At 41.1% G+C, this 27,302-nt stretch overlaps 1 protein-coding gene across 1 annotated transcript in view; it reads right to left on the bottom strand.

Annotated features, from left to right (window-relative positions):
• LOC143270293 (uncharacterized) overlaps positions 1–27,302 on the bottom strand; it is a 539,180-nt gene that overhangs the window by 251,844 nt on the left and 260,034 nt on the right. The window contains exons 25-33 of the mRNA XM_076559691.1: positions 16,050–16,136; positions 14,190–14,276; positions 12,330–12,416; positions 10,470–10,556; positions 8,610–8,696; positions 6,750–6,836; positions 4,888–4,974; positions 3,028–3,114; positions 1,168–1,254 (exon numbers count right to left, since the gene is read on the bottom strand). Coding sequence (XP_076415806.1) covers positions 1,168–1,254; positions 3,028–3,114; positions 4,888–4,974; positions 6,750–6,836; positions 8,610–8,696; positions 10,470–10,556; positions 12,330–12,416; positions 14,190–14,276; positions 16,050–16,136 — 783 coding nt within the window. The remainder of the gene's footprint in view (positions 1–1,167; positions 1,255–3,027; positions 3,115–4,887; positions 4,975–6,749; positions 6,837–8,609; positions 8,697–10,469; positions 10,557–12,329; positions 12,417–14,189; positions 14,277–16,049; positions 16,137–27,302) is intronic.

The raw sequence follows: 27,302 nt of genomic DNA, 5'->3' as shown, positions 1-27,302 counted from the left end.
ACTCCTAAAAATTATCCTTGCACCTGCACACTTCTGCTGTGGCAAACAGTTTCTTGCCTTTTCCCATTCACCAAATAAATTGAGAGCAGGTTATCCTTGAACTCAAAGAGACCAGTGTCCTCTGCGTTATGAGTGCACAGATTAGAGGAGTGTACCAACAAGACCACCTCCTATTCATGTTCTTCCTGCCTATAAGTTCTCTGCATTTCAATGTTTCATACCAGCAGGCTGATGAGGCCTAGGGTATAAAATTTTGGCAACCACCCTGAAAGCTGACTCATCGTTTATACAAAGGACATATTGGTCTTTGCTTATGAACAGGTGCATAAGAAACATATTGATTCTGGGTTCTGGAAAGATGACTCAGCAGGGTTTACCACTTTTTGCTGGGGCAGAGGCTCTGGCTTTGATTCACAGAACCAACATCTTGGCTGAGAACCTTCTGGAACTGCAGTGCCAGGGGATCCAAAGCGCCCCTGGATGTCAGTGGGCAGACCACAAACAGAGTGCACAGAAAGAATGCATTCAAAACATTTCCACCCCTAAAATAAATCCACTGAAGTCATACAAGAGTGTTTGGTAGGTTCCTGTTGACATTATCTACTGCATGATTCTCTAACGTTTACTCTCTTTATTTGTGTGTGGTTTCTTTTCTGATTCAAAGAGCTCCCTTTCTGATTTTTGTCTCCATAGTCTAATTTACTATCACATACCCATGAAAATAGTGGTTCTCAACAGGTGGTTAGTGACCCATTTGGAAAACCTAAGACTGTCTTTCACGGGGTTCACCTAACACCTTCTGAAAACATAGATATAGACATGATAATTCATAAGACGTGAAAAATGACAGTTATCAAATAGCAAGGGAAAAAATGTCCTGTGCAGGTTCACCACAACATGAGATAGGTCATCAGATGGCCACACCCTTAGGAAGGTTGAGAACTAGTGCCTTACAGGGTGATTAGATTGTGGGCTCCCAGAAGGGAGGATATGAAGGAGGTGAAGAAATGGGCCAGGCTGGCTTCCTCTTCTCTGACACTCTTTGAAATACTGCAGACATAGGAACACAGAGACATCGTTCCTTACACAAACAAATATATTACATGTCAAATTAGTGGGAATTAAAGGTAAATATATTTCTTTTTCTTTGCAGCTATCAGTTATTACCTCATCTAGCAGAGACAGCTCCGGGTCCCCAGAGATGGTCTCAAAGCTGGAGGACCTTATTGCAGAGCCAATATCTTCCTCGCTCTTCTGCAAAGGAAAGGTAGAGGATGAACCTTCTCAGTTAAGGAAATCAATTCTTTTGTTTGGTCTGTATGTGAAGTGTGTGTGAGAACCAAAACCGTTATTTGCTTTTTTTTCAAATGAAGCCGTCTTCTGACACAAAAGAGGCTGTGCTGGGTTCCTTTAATTTATGAATACCAAAATTCAAAACAGAACAGAAGAAAAGTGTTTCACTCTCTTTTGCTCAGTTTCTTTGAGGTCGCTTTTGTTCTGGCATGTGATAGGTGGATCTGAGTTTCATTGCTGGAAGTAAAATTGGAAAAATGTCTAATGATCTTTTACCGTGTATTTTCAACACATCGTTCGTAGTCAAGCAATTTGCTGGTAATTGTGTTTTCTGGGATGGATCCCGGGTCATTATGCCTGCATGCAGAGTGATCTGCTGGCATTGGTGTGCTAGTGTATTGTATCAATTTCTTTTGTATTTTGTGGAGTGTGTATTAATGCTGATATATTTACATTCAAAGCATATATATTAAGGCCACCTAATGGCTAATGTCATAAAGGCACTTGCCAGCATGACTGACACTTCCAATTGAACCCTGAGATTGAACGGTTGAGAGGATAGAAACAACTCCTAAAAATTATCCTTGCACCTGCACACTTCTGCTGTGGCAAACAGTTTCTTGCCTTTTCCCATTCACCAAATAAATTGAGAACAGGTTATCCTTGAACTCAAAGAGACCAGTGTCCTCTGCGTTATGAGTGCACAGATTAGAGGAGTGTACCAACAAGACCACCTCCTATTCATGTTCTTCCTGCCTATAAGTTCTCTGCATTTCAATGTTTCATACCAGCAGGCTGATGAGGCCTAGGGTATAAAATTTTGGCAACCACCCTGAAAGCTGACTCATCGTTTATACAAAGGACATATTGGTCTTTGCTTATGAACAGGTGCATAAGAAACATATTGATTCTGGGGTCTGGAAAGATGACTCAGCAGGGTTTACCACTTTTTGCTGGGGCAGAGGCTCTGGCTTTGATTCACAGAACCAACATCTTGGCTGAGAACCTTCTGGAACTGCAGTGCCAGGGGATCCAAAGCGCCCCTGGATGTCAGTGGGCAGACCACAAACAGAGTGCACAGAAAGAATGCATTCAAAACATTTCCACCCCTAAAATAAATCCACTGAAGTCATACAAGAGTGTTTGGTAGGTTCCTGTTGACATTATCTACTGCATGATTCTCTAACGTTTACTCTCTTTATTTGTGTGTGGTTTCTTTTCTGATTCAAAGAGCTCCCTTTCTGATTTTTGTCTCCAGAGTCTAATTTACTATCACATACCCATGAAAATAGTGGTTCTCAACAGGTGGTTAGTGACCCATTTGGAAAACCTAAGACTGTCTTTCACGGGGTTCACCTAACACCTTCTGAAAACATAGATATAGACATGATAATTCATAAGACGTGAAAAATGACAGTTATCAAATAGCAAGGGAAAAAATGTCCTGTGCAGGTTCACCACAACATGAGATAGGTCATCAGATGGCCACACCCTTAGGAAGGTTGAGAACTAGTGCCTTACAGGGTGATTAGATTGTGGGCTCCCAGAAGGGAGGATATGAAGGAGGTGAAGAAATGGGCCAGGCTGGCTTCCTCTTCTCTGACACTCTTTGAAATACTGCAGACATAGGAACACAGAGACATCGTTCCTTACACAAACAAATATATTACATGTCAAATTAGTGGGAATTAAAGGTAAATATATTTCTTTTTCTTTGCAGCTATCAGTTATTACCTCATCTAGCAGAGACAGCTCCGGGTCCCCAGAGATGGTCTCAAAGCTGGAGGACCTTATTGCAGAGCCAATATCTTCCTCGCTCTTCTGCAAAGGAAAGGTAGAGGATGAACCTTCTCAGTTAAGGAAATCAATTCTTTTGTTTGGTCTGTATGTGAAGTGTGTGTGAGAACCAAAACCGTTATTTGCTTTTTTTTCAACTGAAGCCGTCTTCTGACACAAAAGAGGCTGTGCTGGGTTCCTTTAAATTATGAATACCAAAATTCAAATCAGAACAGAAGAAAAGTGTTTCACTCTCTTTTGCTCAGTTTCTTTGAGGTCGCTTTTGTTCTGGCATGTGATAGGTGGATCTGAGTTTCATTGCTGGAAGTAAAATGCGAAAAATGTCTAATGATCTTTTACCGTGTATTTTCAACACATCGTTCGTAGTCAAGCAATTTGCTGGTAATTGTGTTTTCTGGGATGGATCCCGGGTCATTATGCCTGCATGCAGAGTGATCTGCTGGCATTGGTGTGCTAGTGTATTGTATCAATTTCTTTTGTATTTTGTGGAGTGTGTATTAATGCTGATATATTTACATTCAAAGCATATATATTAAGGCCACCTAATGGCTAATGTCATAAAGGCACTTGCCAGCATGACTGACACTTCCAATTGAACCCCGAGATTGAAATGGTGAGAGGATTGAAACAACTCCTAAAAATTATCCTTGCACCTGCACACTTCTGCTGTGGCAAACAGTTTCTTGCCTTTTCCCATTCACCAAATAAATTGAGAGCAGGTTATCCTTGAACTCAAAGAGACCAGTGTCCTCTGCGTTATGAGTGCACAGATTAGAGGAGTGTACCAACAAGACCACCTCCTATTCATGTTCTTCCTGCCTATAAGTTCTCTGCATTTCAATGTTTCATACCAGCAGGCTGATGAGGCCTAGGGTATAAAATTTTGGCAACCACCCTGAAAGCTGACTCATCGTTTATACAAAGGACATATTGGTCTTTGCTTATGAACAGGTGCATAAGAAACATATTGATTCTGGGTTCTGGAAAGATGACTCAGCAGGGTTTACCACTTTTTGCTGGGGCAGAGGCTCTGGCTTTGATTCACAGAACCAACATCTTGGCTGAGAACCTTCTGGAACTGCAGTGCCAGGGGATCCAAAGCGCCCCTGGATGTCAGTGGGCAGACCACAAACAGAGTGCACAGAAAGAATGCATTCAAAACATTTCCACCCCTAAAATAAATCCACTGAAGTCATACAAGAGTGTTTGGTAGGTTCCTGTTGACATTATCTACTGCATGATTCTCTAACGTTTACTCTCTTTATTTGTGTGTGGTTTCTTTTCTGATTCAAAGAGCTCCCTTTCTGATTTTTGTCTCCATAGTCTAATTTACTATCACATACCCATGAAAATAGTGGTTCTCAACAGGTGGTTAGTGACCCATTTGGAAAACCTAAGACTGTCTTTCACGGGGTTCACCTAACACCTTCTGAAAACATAGATATAGACATGATAATTCATAAGACGTGAAAAATGACAGTTATCAAATAGCAAGGGAAAAAATGTCCTGTGCAGGTTCACCACAACATGAGATAGGTCATCAGATGGCCACACCCTTAGGAAGGTTGAGAACTAGTGCCTTACAGGGTGATTAGATTGTGGGCTCCCAGAAGGGAGGATATGAAGGAGGTGAAGAAATGGGCCAGGCTGGCTTCCTCTTCTCTGACACTCTTTGAAATACTGCAGACATAGGAACACAGAGACATCGTTCCTTACACAAACAAATATATTACATGTCAAATTAGTGGGAATTAAAGGTAAATATATTTCTTTTTCTTTGCAGCTATCAGTTATTACCTCATCTAGCAGAGACAGCTCCGGGTCCCCAGAGATGGTCTCAAAGCTGGAGGACCTTATTGCAGAGCCAATATCTTCCTCGCTCTTCTGCAAAGGAAAGGTAGAGGATGAACCTTCTCAGTTAAGGAAATCAATTCTTTTGTTTGGTCTGTATGTGAAGTGTGTGTGAGAACCAAAACCGTTATTTGCTTTTTTTTTTCAAATGAAGCCGTCTTCTGACACAAAAGAGGCTGTGCTGGGTTCCTTTAATTTATGAATACCAAAATTCAAAACAGAACAGAAGAAAAGTGTTTCACTCTCTTTTGCTCAGTTTCTTTGAGGTCGCTTTTGTTCTGGCATGTGATAGGTGGATCTGAGTTTCATTGCTGGAAGTAAAATTGGAAAAATGTCTAATGATCTTTTACCGTGTATTTTCAACACATCGTTCGTAGTCAAGCAATTTGCTGGTAATTGTGTTTTCTGGGATGGATCCCGGGTCATTATGCCTGCATGCAGAGTGATCTGCTGGCATTGGTGTGCTAGTGTATTGTATCAATTTCTTTTGTATTTTGTGGAGTGTGTATTAATGCTGATATATTTACATTCAAAGCATATATATTAAGGCCACCTAATGGCTAATGTCATAAAGGCACTTGCCAGCATGACTGACACTTCCAATTGAACCCTGAGATTGAACGGTTGAGAGGATAGAAACAACTCCTAAAAATTATCCTTGCACCTGCACACTTCTGCTGTGGCAAACAGTTTCTTGCCTTTTCCCATTCACCAAATAAATTGAGAACAGGTTATCCTTGAACTCAAAGAGACCAGTGTCCTCTGCGTTATGAGTGCACAGATTAGAGGAGTGTACCAACAAGACCACCTCCTATTCATGTTCTTCCTGCCTATAAGTTCTCTGCATTTCAATGTTTCATACCAGCAGGCTGATGAGGCCTAGGGTATAAAATTTTGGCAACCACCCTGAAAGCTGACTCATCGTTTATACAAAGGACATATTGGTCTTTGCTTATGAACAGGTGCATAAGAAACATATTGATTCTGGGGTCTGGAAAGATGACTCAGCAGGGTTTACCACTTTTTGCTGGGGCAGAGGCTCTGGCTTTGATTCACAGAACCAACATCTTGGCTGAGAACCTTCTGGAACTGCAGTGCCAGGGGATCCAAAGCGCCCCTGGATGTCAGTGGGCAGACCACAAACAGAGTGCACAGAAAGAATGCATTCAAAACATTTCCACCCCTAAAATAAATCCACTGAAGTCATACAAGAGTGTTTGGTAGGTTCCTGTTGACATTATCTACTGCATGATTCTCTAACGTTTACTCTCTTTATTTGTGTGTGGTTTCTTTTCTGATTCAAAGAGCTCCCTTTCTGATTTTTGTCTCCAGAGTCTAATTTACTATCACATACCCATGAAAATAGTGGTTCTCAACAGGTGGTTAGTGACCCATTTGGAAAACCTAAGACTGTCTTTCACGGGGTTCACCTAACACCTTCTGAAAACATAGATATAGACATGATAATTCATAAGACGTGAAAAATGACAGTTATCAAATAGCAAGGGAAAAAATGTCCTGTGCAGGTTCACCACAACATGAGATAGGTCATCAGATGGCCACACCCTTAGGAAGGTTGAGAACTAGTGCCTTACAGGGTGATTAGATTGTGGGCTCCCAGAAGGGAGGATATGAAGGAGGTGAAGAAATGGGCCAGGCTGGCTTCCTCTTCTCTGACACTCTTTGAAATACTGCAGACATAGGAACACAGAGACATCGTTCCTTACACAAACAAATATATTACATGTCAAATTAGTGGGAATTAAAGGTAAATATATTTCTTTTTCTTTGCAGCTATCAGTTATTACCTCATCTAGCAGAGACAGCTCCGGGTCCCCAGAGATGGTCTCAAAGCTGGAGGACCTTATTGCAGAGCCAATATCTTCCTCGCTCTTCTGCAAAGGAAAGGTAGAGGATGAACCTTCTCAGTTAAGGAAATCAATTCTTTTGTTTGGTCTGTATGTGAAGTGTGTGTGAGAACCAAAACCGTTATTTGCTTTTTTTTCAAATGAAGCCGTCTTCTGACACAAAAGAGGCTGTGCTGGGTTCCTTTAAATTATGAATACCAAAATTCAAAACAGAACAGAAGAAAAGTGTTTCACTCTCTTTTGCTCAGTTTCTTTGAGGTCGCTTTTGTTCTGGCATGTGATAGGTGGATCTGAGTTTCATTGCTGGAAGTAAAATGCGAAAAATGTCTAATGATCTTTTACCGTGTATTTTCAACACATCGTTCGTAGTCAAGCAATTTGCTGGTAATTGTGTTTTCTGGGATGGATCCCGGGTCATTATGCCTGCATGCAGAGTGATCTGCTGGCATTGGTGTGCTAGTGTATTGTATCAATTTCTTTTGTATTTTGTGGAGTGTGTATTAATGCTGATATATTTACATTCAAAGCATATATATTAAGGCCACCTAATGGCTAATGTCATAAAGGCACTTGCCAGCATGACTGACACTTCCAATTGAACCCCGAGATTTAAATGGTGAGAGGATCGAAACAACTCCTAAAAATTATCCTTGCACCTGCACACTTCTGCTGTGGCAAACAGTTTCTTGCCTTTTCCCATTCACCAAATAAATTGAGAGCAGGTTATCCTTGAACTCAAAGAGACCAGTGTCCTCTGCGTTATGAGTGCACAGATTAGAGGAGTGTACCAACAAGACCACCTCCTATTCATGTTCTTCCTGCCTATAAGTTCTCTGCATTTCAATGTTTCATACCAGCAGGCTGATGAGGCCTAGGGTATAAAATTTTGGCAACCACCCTGAAAGCTGACTCATCGTTTATACAAAGGACATATTGGTCTTTGCTTATGAACAGGTGCATAAGAAACATATTGATTCTGGGTTCTGGAAAGATGACTCATCAGGGTTTACCACTTTTTGCTGGGGCAGAGGCTCTGGCTTTGATTCACAGAACCAACATCTTGGCTGAGAACCTTCTGGAACTGCAGTGCCAGGGGATCCAAAGCGCCCCTGGATGTCAGTGGGCAGACCACAAACAGAGTGCACAGAAAGAATGCATTCAAAACATTTCCACCCCTAAAATAAATCCACTGAAGTCATACAAGAGTGTTTGGTAGGTTCCTGTTGACATTATCTACTGCATGATTCTCTAACGTTTACTCTCTTTATTTGTGTGTGGTTTCTTTTCTGATTCAAAGAGCTCCCTTTCTGATTTTTGTCTCCATAGTCTAATTTACTATCACATACCCATGAAAATAGTGGTTCTCAACAGGTGGTTAGTGACCCATTTGGAAAACCTAAGACTGTCTTTCACGGGGTTCACCTAACACCTTCTGAAAACATAGATATAGACATGATAATTCATAAGACGTGAAAAATGACAGTTATCAAATAGCAAGGGAAAAAATGTCCTGTGCAGGTTCACCACAACATGAGATAGGTCATCAGATGGCCACACCCTTAGGAAGGTTGAGAACTAGTGCCTTACAGGGTGATTAGATTGTGGGCTCCCAGAAGGGAGGATATGAAGGAGGTGAAGAAATGGGCCAGGCTGGCTTCCTCTTCTCTGACACTCTTTGAAATACTGCAGACATAGGAACACAGAGACATCGTTCCTTACACAAACAAATATATTACATGTCAAATTAGTGGGAATTAAAGGTAAATATATTTCTTTTTCTTTGCAGCTATCAGTTATTACCTCATCTAGCAGAGACAGCTCCGGGTCCCCAGAGATGGTCTCAAAGCTGGAGGACCTTATTGCAGAGCCAATATCTTCCTCGCTCTTCTGCAAAGGAAAGGTAGAGGATGAACCTTCTCAGTTAAGGAAATCAATTCTTTTGTTTGGTCTGTATGTGAAGTGTGTGTGAGAACCAAAACCGTTATTTGCTTTTTTTTCAAATGAAGCCGTCTTCTGACACAAAAGAGGCTGTGCTGGGTTCCTTTAATTTATGAATACCAAAATTCAAAACAGAACAGAAGAAAAGTGTTTCACTCTCTTTTGCTCAGTTTCTTTGAGGTCGCTTTTGTTCTGGCATGTGATAGGTGGATCTGAGTTTCATTGCTGGAAGTAAAATTGGAAAAATGTCTAATGATCTTTTACCGTGTATTTTCAACACATCGTTCGTAGTCAAGCAATTTGCTGGTAATTGTGTTTTCTGGGATGGATCCCGGGTCATTATGCCTGCATGCAGAGTGATCTGCTGGCATTGGTGTGCTAGTGTATTGTATCAATTTCTTTTGTATTTTGTGGAGTGTGTATTAATGCTGATATATTTACATTCAAAGCATATATATTAAGGCCACCTAATGGCTAATGTCATAAAGGCACTTGCCAGCATGACTGACACTTCCAATTGAACCCTGAGATTGAACGGTTGAGAGGATAGAAACAACTCCTAAAAATTATCCTTGCACCTGCACACTTCTGCTGTGGCAAACAGTTTCTTGCCTTTTCCCATTCACCAAATAAATTGAGAACAGGTTATCCTTGAACTCAAAGAGACCAGTGTCCTCTGCGTTATGAGTGCACAGATTAGAGGAGTGTACCAACAAGACCACCTCCTATTCATGTTCTTCCTGCCTATAAGTTCTCTGCATTTCAATGTTTCATACCAGCAGGCTGATGAGGCCTAGGGTATAAAATTTTGGCAACCACCCTGAAAGCTGACTCATCGTTTATACAAAGGACATATTGGTCTTTGCTTATGAACAGGTGCATAAGAAACATATTGATTCTGGGGTCTGGAAAGATGACTCAGCAGGGTTTACCACTTTTTGCTGGGGCAGAGGCTCTGGCTTTGATTCACAGAACCAACATCTTGGCTGAGAACCTTCTGGAACTGCAGTGCCAGGGGATCCAAAGTGCCCCTGGATGTCAGTGGGCAGACCACAAACAGAGTGCACAGAAAGAATGCATTCAAAACATTTCCACCCCTAAAATAAATCCACTGAAGTCATACAAGAGTGTTTGGTAGGTTCCTGTTGACATTATCTACTGCATGATTCTCTAACGTTTACTCTCTTTATTTGTGTGTGGTTTCTTTTCTGATTCAAAGAGCTCCCTTTCTGATTTTTGTCTCCAGAGTCTAATTTACTATCACATACCCATGAAAATAGTGGTTCTCAACAGGTGGTTAGTGACCCATTTGGAAAACCTAAGACTGTCTTTCACGGGGTTCACCTAACACCTTCTGAAAACATAGATATAGACATGATAATTCATAAGACGTGAAAAATGACAGTTATCAAATAGCAAGGGAAAAAATGTCCTGTGCAGGTTCACCACAACATGAGATAGGTCATCAGATGGCCACACCCTTAGGAAGGTTGAGAACTAGTGCCTTACAGGGTGATTAGATTGTGGGCTCCCAGAAGGGAGGATATGAAGGAGGTGAAGAAATGGGCCAGGCTGGCTTCCTCTTCTCTGACACTCTTTGAAATACTGCAGACATAGGAACACAGAGACATCGTTCCTTACACAAACAAATATATTACATGTCAAATTAGTGGGAATTAAAGGTAAATATATTTCTTTTTCTTTGCAGCTATCAGTTATTACCTCATCTAGCAGAGACAGCTCCGGGTCCCCAGAGATGGTCTCAAAGCTGGAGGACCTTATTGCAGAGCCAATATCTTCCTCGCTCTTCTGCAAAGGAAAGGTAGAGGATGAACCTTCTCAGTTAAGGAAATCAATTCTTTTGTTTGGTCTGTATGTGAAGTGTGTGTGAGAACCAAAACCGTTATTTGCTTTTTTTTCAAATGAAGCCGTCTTCTGACACAAAAGAGGCTGTGCTGGGTTCCTTTAAATTATGAATACCAAAATTCAAAACAGAACAGAAGAAAAGTGTTTCACTCTCTTTTGCTCAGTTTCTTTGAGGTCGCTTTTGTTCTGGCATGTGATAGGTGGATCTGAGTTTCATTGCTGGAAGTAAAATGCGAAAAATGTCTAATGATCTTTTACCGTGTATTTTCAACACATCGTTCGTAGTCAAGCAATTTGCTGGTAATTGTGTTTTCTGGGATGGATCCCGGGTCATTATGCCTGCATGCAGAGTGATCTGCTGGCATTGGTGTGCTAGTGTATTGTATCAATTTCTTTTGTATTTTGTGGAGTGTGTATTAATGCTGATATATTTACATTCAAAGCATATATATTAAGGCCACCTAATGGCTAATGTCATAAAGGCACTTGCCAGCATGACTGACACTTCCAATTGAACCCTGAGATTGAAAGGGTGAGAGGATAGAAACAACTCCTAAAAATTATCCTTGCACCTGCACACTTCTGCTGTGGCAAACAGTTTCTTGCCTTTTCCCATTCACCAAATAAATTGAGAACAGGTTATCCTTGAACTCAAAGAGACCAGTGTCCTCTGCGTTATGAGTGCACAGATTAGAGGAGTGTACCAACAAGACCACCTCCTATTCATGTTCTTCCTGCCTATAAGTTCTCTGCATTTCAATGTTTCATACCAGCAGGCTGATGAGGCCTAGGGTATAAAATTTTGGCAACCACCCTGAAAGCTGACTCATCGTTTATACAAAGGACATATTGGTCTTTGCTTATGAACAGGTGCATAAGAAACATATTGATTCTGGGGTCTGGAAAGATGACTCAGCAGGGTTTACCACTTTTTGCTGGGGCAGAGGCTCTGGCTTTGATTCACAGAACCAACATCTTGGCTGAGAACCTTCTGGAACTGCAGTGCCAGGGGATCCAAAGCGCCCCTGGATGTCAGTGGGCAGACCACAAACAGAGTGCACAGAAAGAATGCAATCAAAACATTTCCACCCCTAAAATAAATCCACTGAAGTCATACAAGAGTGTTTGGTAGGTTCCTGTTGACATTATCTACTGCATGATTCTCTAACGTTTACTCTCTTTATTTGTGTGTGGTTTCTTTTCTGATTCAAATAGCTCCCTTTCTGATTTTTGTCTCCATAGTCTAATTTACTATCACATACCCATGAAAATAGTGGTTCTCAACAGGTGGTTAGTGACCCATTTGGAAAACCTAAGACTGTCTTTCACGGGGTTCACCTAACACCTTCTGAAAACATAGATATAGACATGATAATTCATAAGACGTGAAAAATGACAGTTATCAAATAGCAAGGGAAAAAATGTCCTGTGCAGGTTCACCACAACATGAGATAGGTCATCAGATGGCCACACCCTTAGGAAGGTTGAGAACTAGTGCCTTACAGGGTGATTAGATTGTGGGCTCCCAGAAGGGAGGATATGAAGGAGGTGAAGAAATGGGCCAGGCTGGCTTCCTCTTCTCTGACACTCTTTGAAATACTGCAGACATAGGAACACAGAGACATCGTTCCTTACACAAACAAATATATTACATGTCAAATTAGTGGGAATTAAAGGTAAATATATTTCTTTTTCTTTGCAGCTATCAGTTATTACCTCATCTAGCAGAGACAGCTCCGGGTCCCCAGAGATGGTCTCAAAGCTGGAGGACCTTATTGCAGAGCCAATATCTTCCTCGCTCTTCTGCAAAGGAAAGGTAGAGGATGAACCTTCTCAGTTAAGGAAATCAATTCTTTTGTTTGGTCTGTATGTGAAGTGTGTGTGAGAACCAAAACCGTTATTTGCTTTTTTTTCAAATGAAGCCGTCTTCTGACACAAAAGAGGCTGTGCTGGGTTCCTTTAAATTATGAATACCAAAATTCAAAACAGAACAGAAGAAAAGTGTTTCACTCTCTTTTGCTCAGTTTCTTTGAGGTCGCTTTTGTTCTGGCATGTGATAGGTGGATCTGAGTTTCATTGCTGGAAGTAAAATGCGAAAAATGTCTAATGATCTTTTACCGTGTATTTTCAACACATCGTTCGTAGTCAAGCAATTTGCTGGTAATTGTGTTTTCTGGGATGGATCCCGGGTCATTATGCCTGCATGCAGAGTGATCTGCTGGCATTGGTGTGCTAGTGTATTGTATCAATTTCTTTTGTATTTTGTGGAGTGTGTATTAATGCTGATATATTTACATTCAAAGCATATATATTAAGGCCACCTAATGGCTAATGTCATAAAGGCACTTGCCAGCATGACTGACACTTCCAATTGAACCCTGAGATTGAAAGGGTGAGAGGATAGAAACAACTCCTAAAAATTATCCTTGCACCTGCACACTTCTGCTGTGGCAAACAGTTTCTTGCCTTTTCCCATTCACCAAATAAATTGAGAACAGGTTATCCTTGAACTCAAAGAGACCAGTGTCCTCTGCGTTATGAGTGCACAGATTAGAGGAGTGTACCAACAAGACCACCTCCTATTCATGTTCTTCCTGCCTATAAGTTCTCTGTATTTCAATGTTTCATACCAGCAGGCTGATGAGGCCTAGGGTATAAAATTTTGGCAACCACCCTGAAAGCTGACTCATCGTTTATACAAAGGACATATTGGTCTTTGCTTATGAACAGGTGCATAAGAAACATATTGATTCTGGGGTCTGGAAAGATGACTCAGCAGGGTTTACCACTTTTTGCTGGGGCAGAGGCTCTGGCTTTGATTCACAGAACCAACATCTTGGCTGAGAACCTTCTGGAACTGCAGTGCCAGGGGATCCAAAGCGCCCCTGGATGTCAGTGGGCAGACCACAAACAGAGTGCACAGAAAGAATGCATTCAAAACATTTCCACCACTAAAATAAATCCACTGAAGTCATACAAGAGTGTTTGGTAGGTTCCTGTTGACATTATCTACTGCATGATTCTCTAACGTTTACTCTCTTTATTTGTGTGTGGTTTCTTTTCTGATTCAAAGAGCTCCCTTTCTGATTTTTGTCTCCAGAGTCTAATTTACTATCACATACCCATGAAAATAGTGGTTCTCAACAGGTGGTTAGTGACCCATTTGGAAAACCTAAGACTGTCTTTCACGGGGTTCACCTAACACCTTCTGAAAACATAGATATAGACATGATAATTCATAAGACGTGAAAAATGACAGTTATCAAATAGCAAGGGAAAAAATGTCCTGTGCAGGTTCACCACAACATGAGATAGGTCATCAGATGGCCACACCCTTAGGAAGGTTGAGAACTAGTGCCTTACAGGGTGATTAGATTGTGGGCTCCCAGAAGGGAGGATATGAAGGAGGTGAAGAAATGGGCCAGGCTGGCTTCCTCTTCTCTGACACTCTTTGAAATACTGCAGACATAGGAACACAGAGACATCGTTCCTTACACAAACAAATATATTACATGTCAAATTAGTGGGAATTAAAGGTAAATATATTTCTTTTTCTTTGCAGCTATCAGTTATTACCTCATCTAGCAGAGACAGCTCCGGGTCCCCAGAGATGGTCTCAAAGCTGGAGGACCTTATTGCAGAGCCAATATCTTCCTCGCTCTTCTGCAAAGGAAAGGTAGAGGATGAACCTTCTCAGTTAAGGAAATCAATTCTTTTGTTTGGTCTGTATGTGAAGTGTGTGTGAGAACCAAAACCGTTATTTGCTTTTTTTTCAAATGAAGCCGTCTTCTGACACAAAAGAGGCTGTGCTGGGTTCCTTTAAATTATGAATACCAAAATTCAAAACAGAACAGAAGAAAAGTGTTTCACTCTCTTTTGCTCAGTTTCTTTGAGGTCGCTTTTGTTCTGGCATGTGATAGGTGGATCTGAGTTTCATTGCTGGAAGTAAAATGCGAAAAATGTCTAATGATCTTTTACCGTGTATTTTCAACACATCGTTCGTAGTCAAGCAATTTGCTGGTAATTGTGTTTTCTGGGATGGATCCCGGGTCATTATGCCTGCATGCAGAGTGATCTGCTGGCATTGGTGTGCTAGTGTATTGTATCAATTTCTTTTGTATTTTGTGGAGTGTGTATTAATGCTGATATATTTACATTCAAAGCATATATATTAAGGCCACCTAATGGCTAATGTCATAAAGGCACTTGCCAGCATGACTGACACTTCCAATTGAACCCTGAGATTGAAAGGGTGAGAGGATAGAAACAACTCCTAAAAATTATCCTTGCACCTGCACACTTCTGCTGTGGCAAACAGTTTCTTGCCTTTTCCCATTCACCAAATAAATTGAGAACAGGTTATCCTTGAACTCAAAGAGACCAGTTTCCTCTGCGTTATGAGTGCACAGATTAGAGGAGTGTACCAACAAGACCACCTCCTATTCATGTTCTTCCTGCCTATAAGTTCTCTGCATTTCAATGTTTCATACCAGCAGGCTGATGAGGCCTAGGGTATAAAATTTTGGCAACCACACTGAAAGCTGACTCATCGTTTATACAAAGGACATATTGGTCTTTGCTTATGAACAGGTGCATAAGAAACATATTGATTCTGGGGTCTGGAAAGATGACTCAGCAGGGTTTACCACTTTTTGCTGGGGCAGAGGCTCTGGCTTTGATTCACAGAACCAACATCTTGGCTGAGAACCTTCTGGAACTGCAGTGCCAGGGGATCCAAAGCGCCCCTGGATGTCAGTGGGCAGACCACAAACAGAGTGCACAGAAAGAATGCATTCAAAACATTTCCACCACTAAAATAAATCCACTGAAGTCATACAAGAGTGTTTGGTAGGTTCCTGTTGACATTATCTACTGCATGATTCTCTAACGTTTACTCTCTTTATTTGTGTGTGGTTTCTTTTCTGATTCAAAGAGCTCCCTTTCTGATTTTTGTCTCCAGAGTCTAATTTACTATCACATACCCATGAAAATAGTGGTTCTCAACAGGTGGTTAGTGACCCATTTGGAAAACCTAAGACTGTCTTTCACGGGGTTCACCTAACACCTTCTGAAAACATAGATATAGACATGATAATTCATAAGACGTGAAAAATGACAGTTATCAAATAGCAAGGGAAAAAATGTCCTGTGCAGGTTCACCACAACATGAGATAGGTCATCAGATGGCCACACCCTTAGGAAGGTTGAGAACTAGTGCCTTACAGGGTGATTAGATTGTGGGCTCCCAGAAGGGAGGATATGAAGGAGGTGAAGAAATGGGCCAGGCTGGCTTCCTCTTCTCTGACACTCTTTGAAATACTGCAGACATAGGAACACAGAGACATCGTTCCTTACACAAACAAATATATTACATGTCAAATTAGTGGGAATTAAAGGTAAATATATTTCTTTTTCTTTGCAGCTATCAGTTATTACCTCATCTAGCAGAGACAGCTCCGGGTCCCCAGAGATGGTCTCAAAGCTGGAGGACCTTATTGCAGAGCCAATATCTTCCTCGCTCTTCTGCAAAGGAAAGGTAGAGGATGAACCTTCTCAGTTAAGGAAATCAATTCTTTTGTTTGGTCTGTATGTGAAGTGTGTGTGAGAACCAAAACCGTTATTTGCTTTTTTTTCAAATGAAGCCGTCTTCTGACACAAAAGAGGCTGTGCTGGGTTCCTTTAAATTATGAATACCAAAATTCAAAACAGAACAGAAGAAAAGTGTTTCACTCTCTTTTGCTCAGTTTCTTTGAGGTCGCTTTTGTTCTGGCATGTGATAGGTGGATCTGAGTTTCATTGCTGGAAGTAAAATGCGAAAAATGTCTAATGATCTTTTACCGTGTATTTTCAACACATCGTTCGTAGTCAAGCAATTTGCTGGTAATTGTGTTTTCTGGGATGGATCCCGGGTCATTATGCCTGCATGCAGAGTGATCTGCTGGCATTGGTGTGCTAGTGTATTGTATCAATTTCTTTTGTATTTTGTGGAGTGTGTATTAATGCTGATATATTTACATTCAAAGCATATATATTAAGGCCACCTAATGGCTAATGTCATAAAGGCACTTGCCAGCATGACTGACACTTCCAATTGAACCCTGAGATTGAAAGGGTGAGAGGATAGAAACAACTCCTAAAAATTATCCTTGCACCTGCACACTTCTGCTGTGGCAAACAGTTTCTTGCCTTTTCCCATTCACCAAATAAATTGAGAACAGGTTATCCTTGAACTCAAAGAGACCAGTTTCCTCTGCGTTATGAGTGCACAGATTAGAGGAGTGTACCAACAAGACCACCTCCTATTCATGTTCTTCCTGCCTATAAGTTCTCTGCATTTCAATGTTTCATACCAGCAGGCTGATGAGGCCTAGGGTATAAAATTTTGGCAACCACACTGAAAGCTGACTCATCGTTTATACAAAGGACATATTGGTCTTTGCTTATGAACAGGTGCATAAGAAACATATTGATTCTGGGGTCTGGAAAGATGACTCAGCAGGGTTTACCACTTTTTGCTGGGGCAGAGGCTCTGGCTTTGATTCACAGAACCAACATCTTGGCTGAGAACCTTCTGGAACTGCAGTGCCAGGGGATCCAAAGCGCCCCTGGATGTCAGTGGGCAGACCACAAACAGAGTGCACAGAAAGAATGCATTCAAAACATTTCCACCACTAAAATAAATCCACTGAAGTCATACAAGAGTGTTTGGTAGGTTCCTGTTGACATTATCTACTGCATGATTCTCTAACGTTTACTCTCTTTATTTGTGTGTGGTTTCTTTTCTGATTCAAAGAGCTCCCTTTCTGATTTTTGTCTCCAGAGTCTAATTTACTATCACATACCCATGAAAATAGTGGTTCTCAACAGGTGGTTAGTGACCCATTTGGAAAACCTAAGACTGTCTTTCACGGGGTTCACCTAACACCTTCTGAAAACATAGATATAGACATGATAATTCATAAGACGTGAAAAATGACAGTTATCAAATAGCAAGGGAAAAAATGTCCTGTGCAGGTTCACCACAACATGAGATAGGTCATCAGATGGCCACACCCTTAGGAAGGTTGAGAACTAGTGCCTTACAGGGTGATTAGATTGTGGGCTCCCAGAAGGGAGGATATGAAGGAGGTGAAGAAATGGGCCAGGCTGGCTTCCTCTTCTCTGACACTCTTTGAAATACTGCAGACATAGGAACACAGAGACATCGTTCCTTACACAAACAAATATATTACATGTCAAATTAGTGGGAATTAAAGGTAAATATATTTCTTTTTCTTTGCAGCTATCAGTTATTACCTCATCTAGCAGAGACAGCTCCGGGTCCCCAGAGATGGTCTCAAAGCTGGAGGACCTTATTGCAGAGCCAATATCTTCCTCGCTCTTCTGCAAAGGAAAGGTAGAGGATGAACCTTCTCAGTTAAGGAAATCAATTCTTTTGTTTGGTCTGTATGTGAAGTGTGTGTGAGAACCAAAACCGTTATTTGCTTTTTTTTCAAATGAAGCCGTCTTCTGACACAAAAGAGGCTGTGCTGGGTTCCTTTAAATTATGAATACCAAAATTCAAAACAGAACAGAAGAAAAGTGTTTCACTCTCTTTTGCTCAGTTTCTTTGAGGTCGCTTTTGTTCTGGCATGTGATAGGTGGATCTGAGTTTCATTGCTGGAAGTAAAATGCGAAAAATGTCTAATGATCTTTTACCGTGTATTTTCAACACATCGTTCGTAGTCAAGCAATTTGCTGGTAATTGTGTTTTCTGGGATGGATCCCGGGTCATTATGCCTGCATGCAGAGTGATCTGCTGGCATTGGTGTGCTAGTGTATTGTATCAATTTCTTTTGTATTTTGTGGAGTGTGTATTAATGCTGATATATTTACATTCAAAGCATATATATTAAGGCCACCTAATGGCTAATGTCATAAAGGCACTTGCCAGCATGACTGACACTTCCAATTGAACCCTGAGATTGAAAGGGTGAGAGGATAGAAACAACTCCTAAAAATTATCCTTGCACCTGCACACTTCTGCTGTGGCAAACAGTTTCTTGCCTTTTCCCATTCACCAAATAAATTGAGAACAGGTTATCCTTGAACTCAAAGAGACCAGTTTCCTCTGCGTTATGAGTGCACAGATTAGAGGAGTGTACCAACAAGACCACCTCCTATTCATGTTCTTCCTGCCTATAAGTTCTCTGCATTTCAATGTTTCATACCAGCAGGCTGATGAGGCCTAGGGTATAAAATTTTGGCAACCACACTGAAAGCTGACTCATCGTTTATACAAAGGACATATTGGTCTTTGCTTATGAACAGGTGCATAAGAAACATATTGATTCTGGGGTCTGGAAAGATGACTCAGCAGGGTTTACCACTTTTTGCTGGGGCAGAGGCTCTGGCTTTGATTCACAGAACCAACATCTTGGCTGAGAACCTTCTGGAACTGCAGTGCCAGGGGATCCAAAGCGCCCCTGGATGTCAGTGGGCAGACCACAAACAGAGTGCACAGAAAGAATGCATTCAAAACATTTCCACCACTAAAATAAATCCACTGAAGTCATACAAGAGTGTTTGGTAGGTTCCTGTTGACATTATCTACTGCATGATTCTCTAACGTTTACTCTCTTTATTTGTGTGTGGTTTCTTTTCTGATTCAAAGAGCTCCCTTTCTGATTTTTGTCTCCAGAGTCTAATTTACTATCACATACCCATGAAAATAGTGGTTCTCAACAGGTGGTTAGTGACCCATTTGGAAAACCTAAGACTGTCTTTCACGGGGTTCACCTAACACCTTCTGAAAACATAGATATAGACATGATAATTCATAAGACGTGAAAAATGACAGTTATCAAATAGCAAGGGAAAAAATGTCCTGTGCAGGTTCACCACAACATGAGATAGGTCATCAGATGGCCACACCCTTAGGAAGGTTGAGAACTAGTGCCTTACAGGGTGATTAGATTGTGGGCTCCCAGAAGGGAGGATATGAAGGAGGTGAAGAAATGGGCCAGGCTGGCTTCCTCTTCTCTGACACTCTTTGAAATACTGCAGACATAGGAACACAGAGACATCGTTCCTTACACAAACAAATATATTACATGTCAAATTAGTGGGAATTAAAGGTAAATATATTTCTTTTTCTTTGCAGCTATCAGTTATTACCTCATCTAGCAGAGACAGCTCCGGGTCCCCAGAGATGGTCTCAAAGCTGGAGGACCTTATTGCAGAGCCAATATCTTCCTCGCTCTTCTGCAAAGGAAAGGTAGAGGATGAACCTTCTCAGTTAAGGAAATCAATTCTTTTGTTTGGTCTGTATGTGAAGTGTGTGTGAGAACCAAAACCGTTATTTGCTTTTTTTTCAAATGAAGCCGTCTTCTGACACAAAAGAGGCTGTGCTGGGTTCCTTTAAATTATGAATACCAAAATTCAAAACAGAACAGAAGAAAAGTGTTTCACTCTCTTTTGCTCAGTTTCTTTGAGGTCGCTTTTGTTCTGGCATGTGATAGGTGGATCTGAGTTTCATTGCTGGAAGTAAAATGCGAAAAATGTCTAATGATCTTTTACCGTGTATTTTCAACACATCGTTCGTAGTCAAGCAATTTGCTGGTAATTGTGTTTTCTGGGATGGATCCCGGGTCATTATGCCTGCATGCAGAGTGATCTGCTGGCATTGGTGTGCTAGTGTATTGTATCAATTTCTTTTGTATTTTGTGGAGTGTGTATTAATGCTGATATATTTACATTCAAAGCATATATATTAAGGCCACCTAATGGCTAATGTCATAAAGGCACTTGCCAGCATGACTGACACTTCCAATTGAACCCTGAGATTGAAAGGGTGAGAGGATAGAAACAACTCCTAAAAATTATCCTTGCACCTGCACACTTCTGCTGTGGCAAACAGTTTCTTGCCTTTTCCCATTCACCAAATAAATTGAGAACAGGTTATCCTTGAACTCAAAGAGACCAGTTTCCTCTGCGTTATGAGTGCACAGATTAGAGGAGTGTACCAACAAGACCACCTCCTATTCATGTTCTTCCTGCCTATAAGTTCTCTGCATTTCAATGTTTCATACCAGCAGGCTGATGAGGCCTAGGGTATAAAATTTTGGCAACCACACTGAAAGCTGACTCATCGTTTATACAAAGGACATATTGGTCTTTGCTTATGAACAGGTGCATAAGAAACATATTGATTCTGGGGTCTGGAAAGATGACTCAGCAGGGTTTACCACTTTTTGCTGGGGCAGAGGCTCTGGCTTTGATTCACAGAACCAACATCTTGGCTGAGAACCTTCTGGAACTGCAGTGCCAGGGGATCCAAAGCGCCCCTGGATGTCAGTGGGCAGACCACAAACAGAGTGCACAGAAAGAATGCATTCAAAACATTTCCACCCCTAAAATAAATCCACTGAAGTCATACAAGAGTGTTTGGTAGGTTCCTGTTGACATTATCTACTGCATGATTCTCTAACGTTTACTCTCTTTATTTGTGTGTGGTTTCTTTTCTGATTCAAAGAGCTCCCTTTCTGATTTTTGTCTCCATAGTCTAATTTACTATCACATACCCATGAAAATAGTGGTTCTCAACAGGTGGTTAGTGACCCATTTGGAAAACCTAAGACTGTCTTTCACGGGGTTCACCTAACACCGACTGAAAACATAGATATAGACATGATAATTCATAAGACGTGAAAAATGACAGTTATCAAATAGCAAGGGAAAAAATGTCCTGTGCAGGTTCACCACAACATGAGATAGGTCATCAGATGGCCACACCCTTAGGAAGGTTGAGAACTAGTGCCTTACAGGGTGATTAGATTGTGGGCTCCCAGAAGGGAGGATATGAAGGAGGTGAAGAAATGGGCCAGGCTGGCTTCCTCTTCTCTGACACTCTTTGAAATACTGCAGACATAGGAACACAGAGACATCGTTCCTTACACAAACAAATATATTACATGTCAAATTAGTGGGAATTAAAGGTAAATATATTTCTTTTTCTTTGCAGCTATCAGTTATTACCTCATCTAGCAGAGACAGCTCCGGGTCCCCAGAGATGGTCTCAAAGCTGGAGGACCTTATTGCAGAGCCAATATCTTCCTCGCTCTTCTGCAAAGGAAAGGTAGAGGATGAACCTTCTCAGTTAAGGAAATCAATTCTTTTGTTTGGTCTGTATGTGAAGTGTGTGTGAGAACCAAAACCGTTATTTGCTTTTTTTTCAAATGAAGCCGTCTTCTGACACAAAAGAGGCTGTGCTGGGTTCCTTTAAATTATGAATACCAAAATTCAAAACAGAACAGAAGAAAAGTGTTTCACTCTCTTTTGCTCAGTTTCTTTGAGGTCGCTTTTGTTCTGGCATGTGATAGGTGGATCTGAGTTTCATTGCTGGAAGTAAAATGCGAAAAATGTCTAATGATCTTTTACCGTGTATTTTCAACACATCGTTCGTAGTCAAGCAATTTGCTGGTAATTGTGTTTTCTGGGATGGATCCCGGGTCATTATGCCTGCATGCAGAGTGATCTGCTGGCATTGGTGTGCTAGTGTATTGTATCAATTTCTTTTGTATTTTGTGGAGTGTGTATTAATGCTGATATATTTACATTCAAAGCATATATATTAAGGCCACCTAATGGCTAATGTCATAAAGGCACTTGCCAGCATGACTGACACTTCCAATTGAACCCTGAGATTGAAAGGGTGAGAGGATAGAAACAACTCCTAAAAATTATCCTTGCACCTGCACACTTCTGCTGTGGCAAACAGTTTCTTGCCTTTTCCCATTCACCAAATAAATTGAGAACAGGTTATCCTTGAACTCAAAGAGACCAGTGTCCTCTGCGTTATGAGTGCACAGATTAGAGGAGTGTACCAACAAGACCACCTCCTATTCATGTTCTTCCTGCCTATAAGTTCTCTGCATTTCAATGTTTCATACCAGCAGGCTGATGAGGCCTAGGGTATAAAATTTTGGCAACCACCCTGAAAGCTGACTCATCGTTTATACAAAGGACATATTGGTCTTTGCTTATGAACAGGTGCATAAGAAACATATTGATTCTGGGGTCTGGAAAGATGACTCAGCAGGGTTTACCACTTTTTGCTGGGGCAGAGGCTCTGGCTTTGATTCACAGAACCAACATCTTGGCTGAGAACCTTCTGGAACTGCAGTGCCAGGGGATCCAAAGCGCCCCTGGATGTCAGTGGGCAGACCACAAACAGAGTGCACAGAAAGAATGCATTCAAAACATTTCCACCCCTAAAATAAATCCACTGAAGTCATACAAGAGTGTTTGGTAGGTTCCTGTTGACATTATCTACTGCATGATTCTCTAACGTTTACTCTCTTTATTTGTGTGTGGTTTCTTTTCTGATTCAAAGAGCTCCCTTTCTGATTTTTGTCTCCATAGTCTAATTTACTATCACATACCCATGAAAATAGTGGTTCTCAACAGGTGGTTAGTGACCCATTTGGAAAACCTAAGACTGTCTTTCACGGGGTTCACCTAACACCTTCTGAAAACATAGATATAGACATGATAATTCATAAGACGTGAAAAATGACAGTTATCAAATAGCAAGGGAAAAAATGTCCTGTGCAGGTTCACCACAACATGAGATAGGTCATCAGATGGCCACACCCTTAGGAAGGTTGAGAACTAGTGCCTTACAGGGTGATTAGATTGTGGGCTCCCAGAAGGGAGGATATGAAGGAGGTGAAGAAATGGGCCAGGCTGGCTTCCTCTTCTCTGACACTCTTTGAAATACTGCAGACATAGGAACACAGAGACATCGTTCCTTACACAAACAAATATATTACATGTCAAATTAGTGGGAATTAAAGGTAAATATATTTCTTTTTCTTTGCAGCTATCAGTTATTACCTCATCTAGCAGAGACAGCTCCGGGTCCCCAGAGATGGTCTCAAAGCTGGAGGACCTTATTGCAGAGCCAATATCTTCCTCGCTCTTCTGCAAAGGAAAGGTAGAGGATGAACCTTCTCAGTTAAGGAAATCAATTCTTTTGTTTGGTCTGTATGTGAAGTGTGTGTGAGAACCAAAACCGTTATTTGCTTTTTTTTCAAATGAAGCCGTCTTCTGACACAAAAGAGGCTGTGCTGGGTTCCTTTAAATTATGAATACCAAAATTCAAAACAGAACAGAAGAAAAGTGTTTCACTCTCTTTTGCTCAGTTTCTTTGAGGTCGCTTTTGTTCTGGCATGTGATAGGTGGATCTGAGTTTCATTGCTGGAAGTAAAATGCGAAAAATGTCTAATGATCTTTTACCGTGTATTTTCAACACATCGTTCGTAGTCAAGCAATTTGCTGGTAATTGTGTTTTCTGGGATGGATCCCGGGTCATTATGCCTGCATGCAGAGTGATCTGCTGGCATTGGTGTGCTAGTGTATTGTATCAATTTCTTTTGTATTTTGTGGAGTGTGTATTAATGCTGATATATTTACATTCAAAGCATATATATTAAGGCCACCTAATGGCTAATGTCATAAAGGCACTTGCCAGCATGACTGACACTTCCAATTGAACCCTGAGATTGAAAGGGTGAGAGGATAGAAACAACTCCTAAAAATTATCCTTGCACCTGCACACTTCTGCTGTGGCAAACAGTTTCTTGCCTTTTCCCATTCACCAAATAAATTGAGAACAGGTTATCCTTGAACTCAAAGAGACCAGTGTCCTCTGCGTTATGAGTGCACAGATTAGAGGAGTGTACCAACAAGACCACCTCCTATTCATGTTCTTCCTGCCTATAAGTTCTCTGCATTTCAATGTTTCATACCAGCAGGCTGATGAGGCCTAGGGTATAAAATTTTGGCAACCACCCTGAAAGCTGACTCATCGTTTATACAAAGGACATATTGGTCTTTGCTTATGAACAGGTGCATAAGAAACATATTGATTCTGGGGTCTGGAAAGATGACTCAGCAGGGTTTACCACTTTTTGCTGGGGCAGAGGCTCTGGCTTTGATTCACAGAACCAACATCTTGGCTGAGAACCTTCTGGAACTGCAGTGCCAGGGGATCCAAAGCGCCCCTGGATGTCAGTGGGCAGACCACAAACAGAGTGCACAGAAAGAATGCATTCAAAACATTTCCACCACTAAAATAAATCCACTGAAGTCATACAAGAGTGTTTGGTAGGTTCCTGTTGACATTATCTACTGCATGATTCTCTAACGTTTACTCTCTTTATTTGTGTGTGGTTTCTTTTCTGATTCAAAGAGCTCCCTTTCTGATTTTTGTCTCCAGAGTCTAATTTACTATCACATACCCATGAAAATAGTGGTTCTCAACAGGTGGTTAGTGACCCATTTGGAAAACCTAAGACTGTCTTTCACGGGGTTCACCTAACACCTTCTGAAAACATAGATATAGACATGATAATTCATAAGACGTGAAAAATGACAGTTATCAAATAGCAAGGGAAAAAATGTCCTGTGCAGGTTCACCACAACATGAGATAGGTCATCAGATGGCCACACCATTAGGAAGGTTGAGAACTAGTGCCTTACAGGGTGATTAGATTGTGGGCTCCCAGAAGGGAGGATATGAAGGAGGTGAAGAAATGGGCCAGGCTGGCTTCCTCTTCTCTGACACTCTTTGAAATACTGCAGACATAGGAACACAGAGACATCGTTCCTTACACAAACAAATATATTACATGTCAAATTAGTGGGAATTAAAGGTAAATATATTTCTTTTTGTTTGCAGCTATCAGTTATTACCTCATCTAGCAGAGACAGCTCCGGGTCCCCAGAGATGGTCTCAAAGCTGGAGGACCTTATTGCAGAGCCAATATCTTCCTCGCTCTTCTGCAAAGGAAAGGTAGAGGATGAACCTTCTCAGTTAAGGAAATCAATTCTTTTGTTTGGTCTGTATGTGAAGTGTGTGTGAGAACCAAAACCGTTATTTGCTTTTTTTTCAAATGAAGCCGTCTTCTGACACAAAAGAGGCTGTGCTGGGTTCCTTTAAATTATGAATACCAAAATTCAAAACAGAACAGAAGAAAAGTGTTTCACTCTCTTTTGCTCAGTTTCTTTGAGGTCGCTTTTGTTCTGGCATGTGATAGGTGGATCTGAGTTTCATTGCTGGAAGTAAAATGCGAAAAATGTCTAATGATCTTTTACCGTGTATTTTCAACACATCGTTCGTAGTCAAGCAATTTGCTGGTAATTGTGTTTTCTGGGATGGATCCCGGGTCATTATGCCTGCATGCAGAGTGATCTGCTGGCATTGGTGTGCTAGTGTATTGTATCAATTTCTTTTGTATTTTGTGGAGTGTGTATTAATGCTGATATATTTACATTCAAAGCATATATATTAAGGCCACCTAATGGCTAATGTCATAAAGGCACTTGCCAGCATGACTGACACTTCCAATTGAACCCTGAGATTGAAAGGGTGAGAGGATAGAAACAACTCCTAAAAATTATCCTTGCACCTGCACACTTCTGCTGTGGCAAACAGTTTCTTGCCTTTTCCCATTCACCAAATAAATTGAGAACAGGTTATCCTTGAACTCAAAGAGACCAGTTTCCTCTGCGTTATGAGTGCACAGATTAGAGGAGTGTACCAACAAGACCACCTCCTATTCATGTTCTTCCTGCCTATAAGTTCTCTGCATTTCAATGTTTCATACCAGCAGGCTGATGAGGCCTAGGGTATAAAATTTTGGCAACCACACTGAAAGCTGACTCATCGTTTATACAAAGGACATATTGGTCTTTGCTTATGAACAGGTGCATAAGAAACATATTGATTCTGGGGTCTGGAAAGATGACTCAGCAGGGTTTACCACTTTTTGCTGGGGCAGAGGCTCTGGCTTTGATTCACAGAACCAACATCTTGGCTGAGAACCTTCTGGAACTGCAGTGCCAGGGGATCCAAAGCGCCCCTGGATGTCAGTGGGCAGACCACAAACAGAGTGCACAGAAAGAATGCATTCAAAACATTTCCACCCCTAAAATAAATCCACTGAAGTCATACAAGAGTGTTTGGTAGGTTCCTGTTGACATTATCTACTGCATGATTCTCTAACGTTTACTCTCTTTATTTGTGTGTGGTTTCTTTTCTGATTCAAAGAGCTCCCTTTCTGATTTTTGTCTCCATAGTCTAATTTACTATCACATACCCATGAAAATAGTGGTTCTCAACAGGTGGTTAGTGACCCATTTGGAAAACCTAAGACTGTCTTTCACGGGGTTCACCTAACACCTTCTGAAAACATAGATATAGACATGATAATTCATAAGACGTGAAAAATGACAGTTATCAAATAGCAAGGGAAAAAATGTCCTGTGCAGGTTCACCACAACATGAGATAGGTCATCAGATGGCCACACCCTTAGGAAGGTTGAGAACTAGTGCCTTACAGGGTGATTAGATTAGATTGTGGGCTCCCAGAAGGGAGGATATGAAGGAGGTGAAGAAATGGGCCAGGCTGGCTTCCTCTTCTCTGACACTCTTTGAAATACTGCAGACATAGGAACACAGAGACATCGTTCCTTACACAAACAAATATATTACATGTCAAATTAGTGGGAATTAAAGGTAAATATATTTCTTTTTCTTTGCAGCTATCAGTTATTACCTCATCTAGCAGAGACAGCTCCGGGTCCCCAGAGATGGTCTCAAAGCTGGAGGACCTTATTGCAGAGCCAATATCTTCCTCGCTCTTC

Source organism: Peromyscus maniculatus, chromosome 22, assembly GCF_049852395.1.
Source record: "Peromyscus maniculatus bairdii isolate BWxNUB_F1_BW_parent chromosome 22, HU_Pman_BW_mat_3.1, whole genome shotgun sequence".
NCBI lineage: Eukaryota > Metazoa > Chordata > Mammalia > Rodentia > Cricetidae > Peromyscus > Peromyscus maniculatus.
This window is presented reverse-complemented; position numbering and strand designations above follow the sequence as displayed.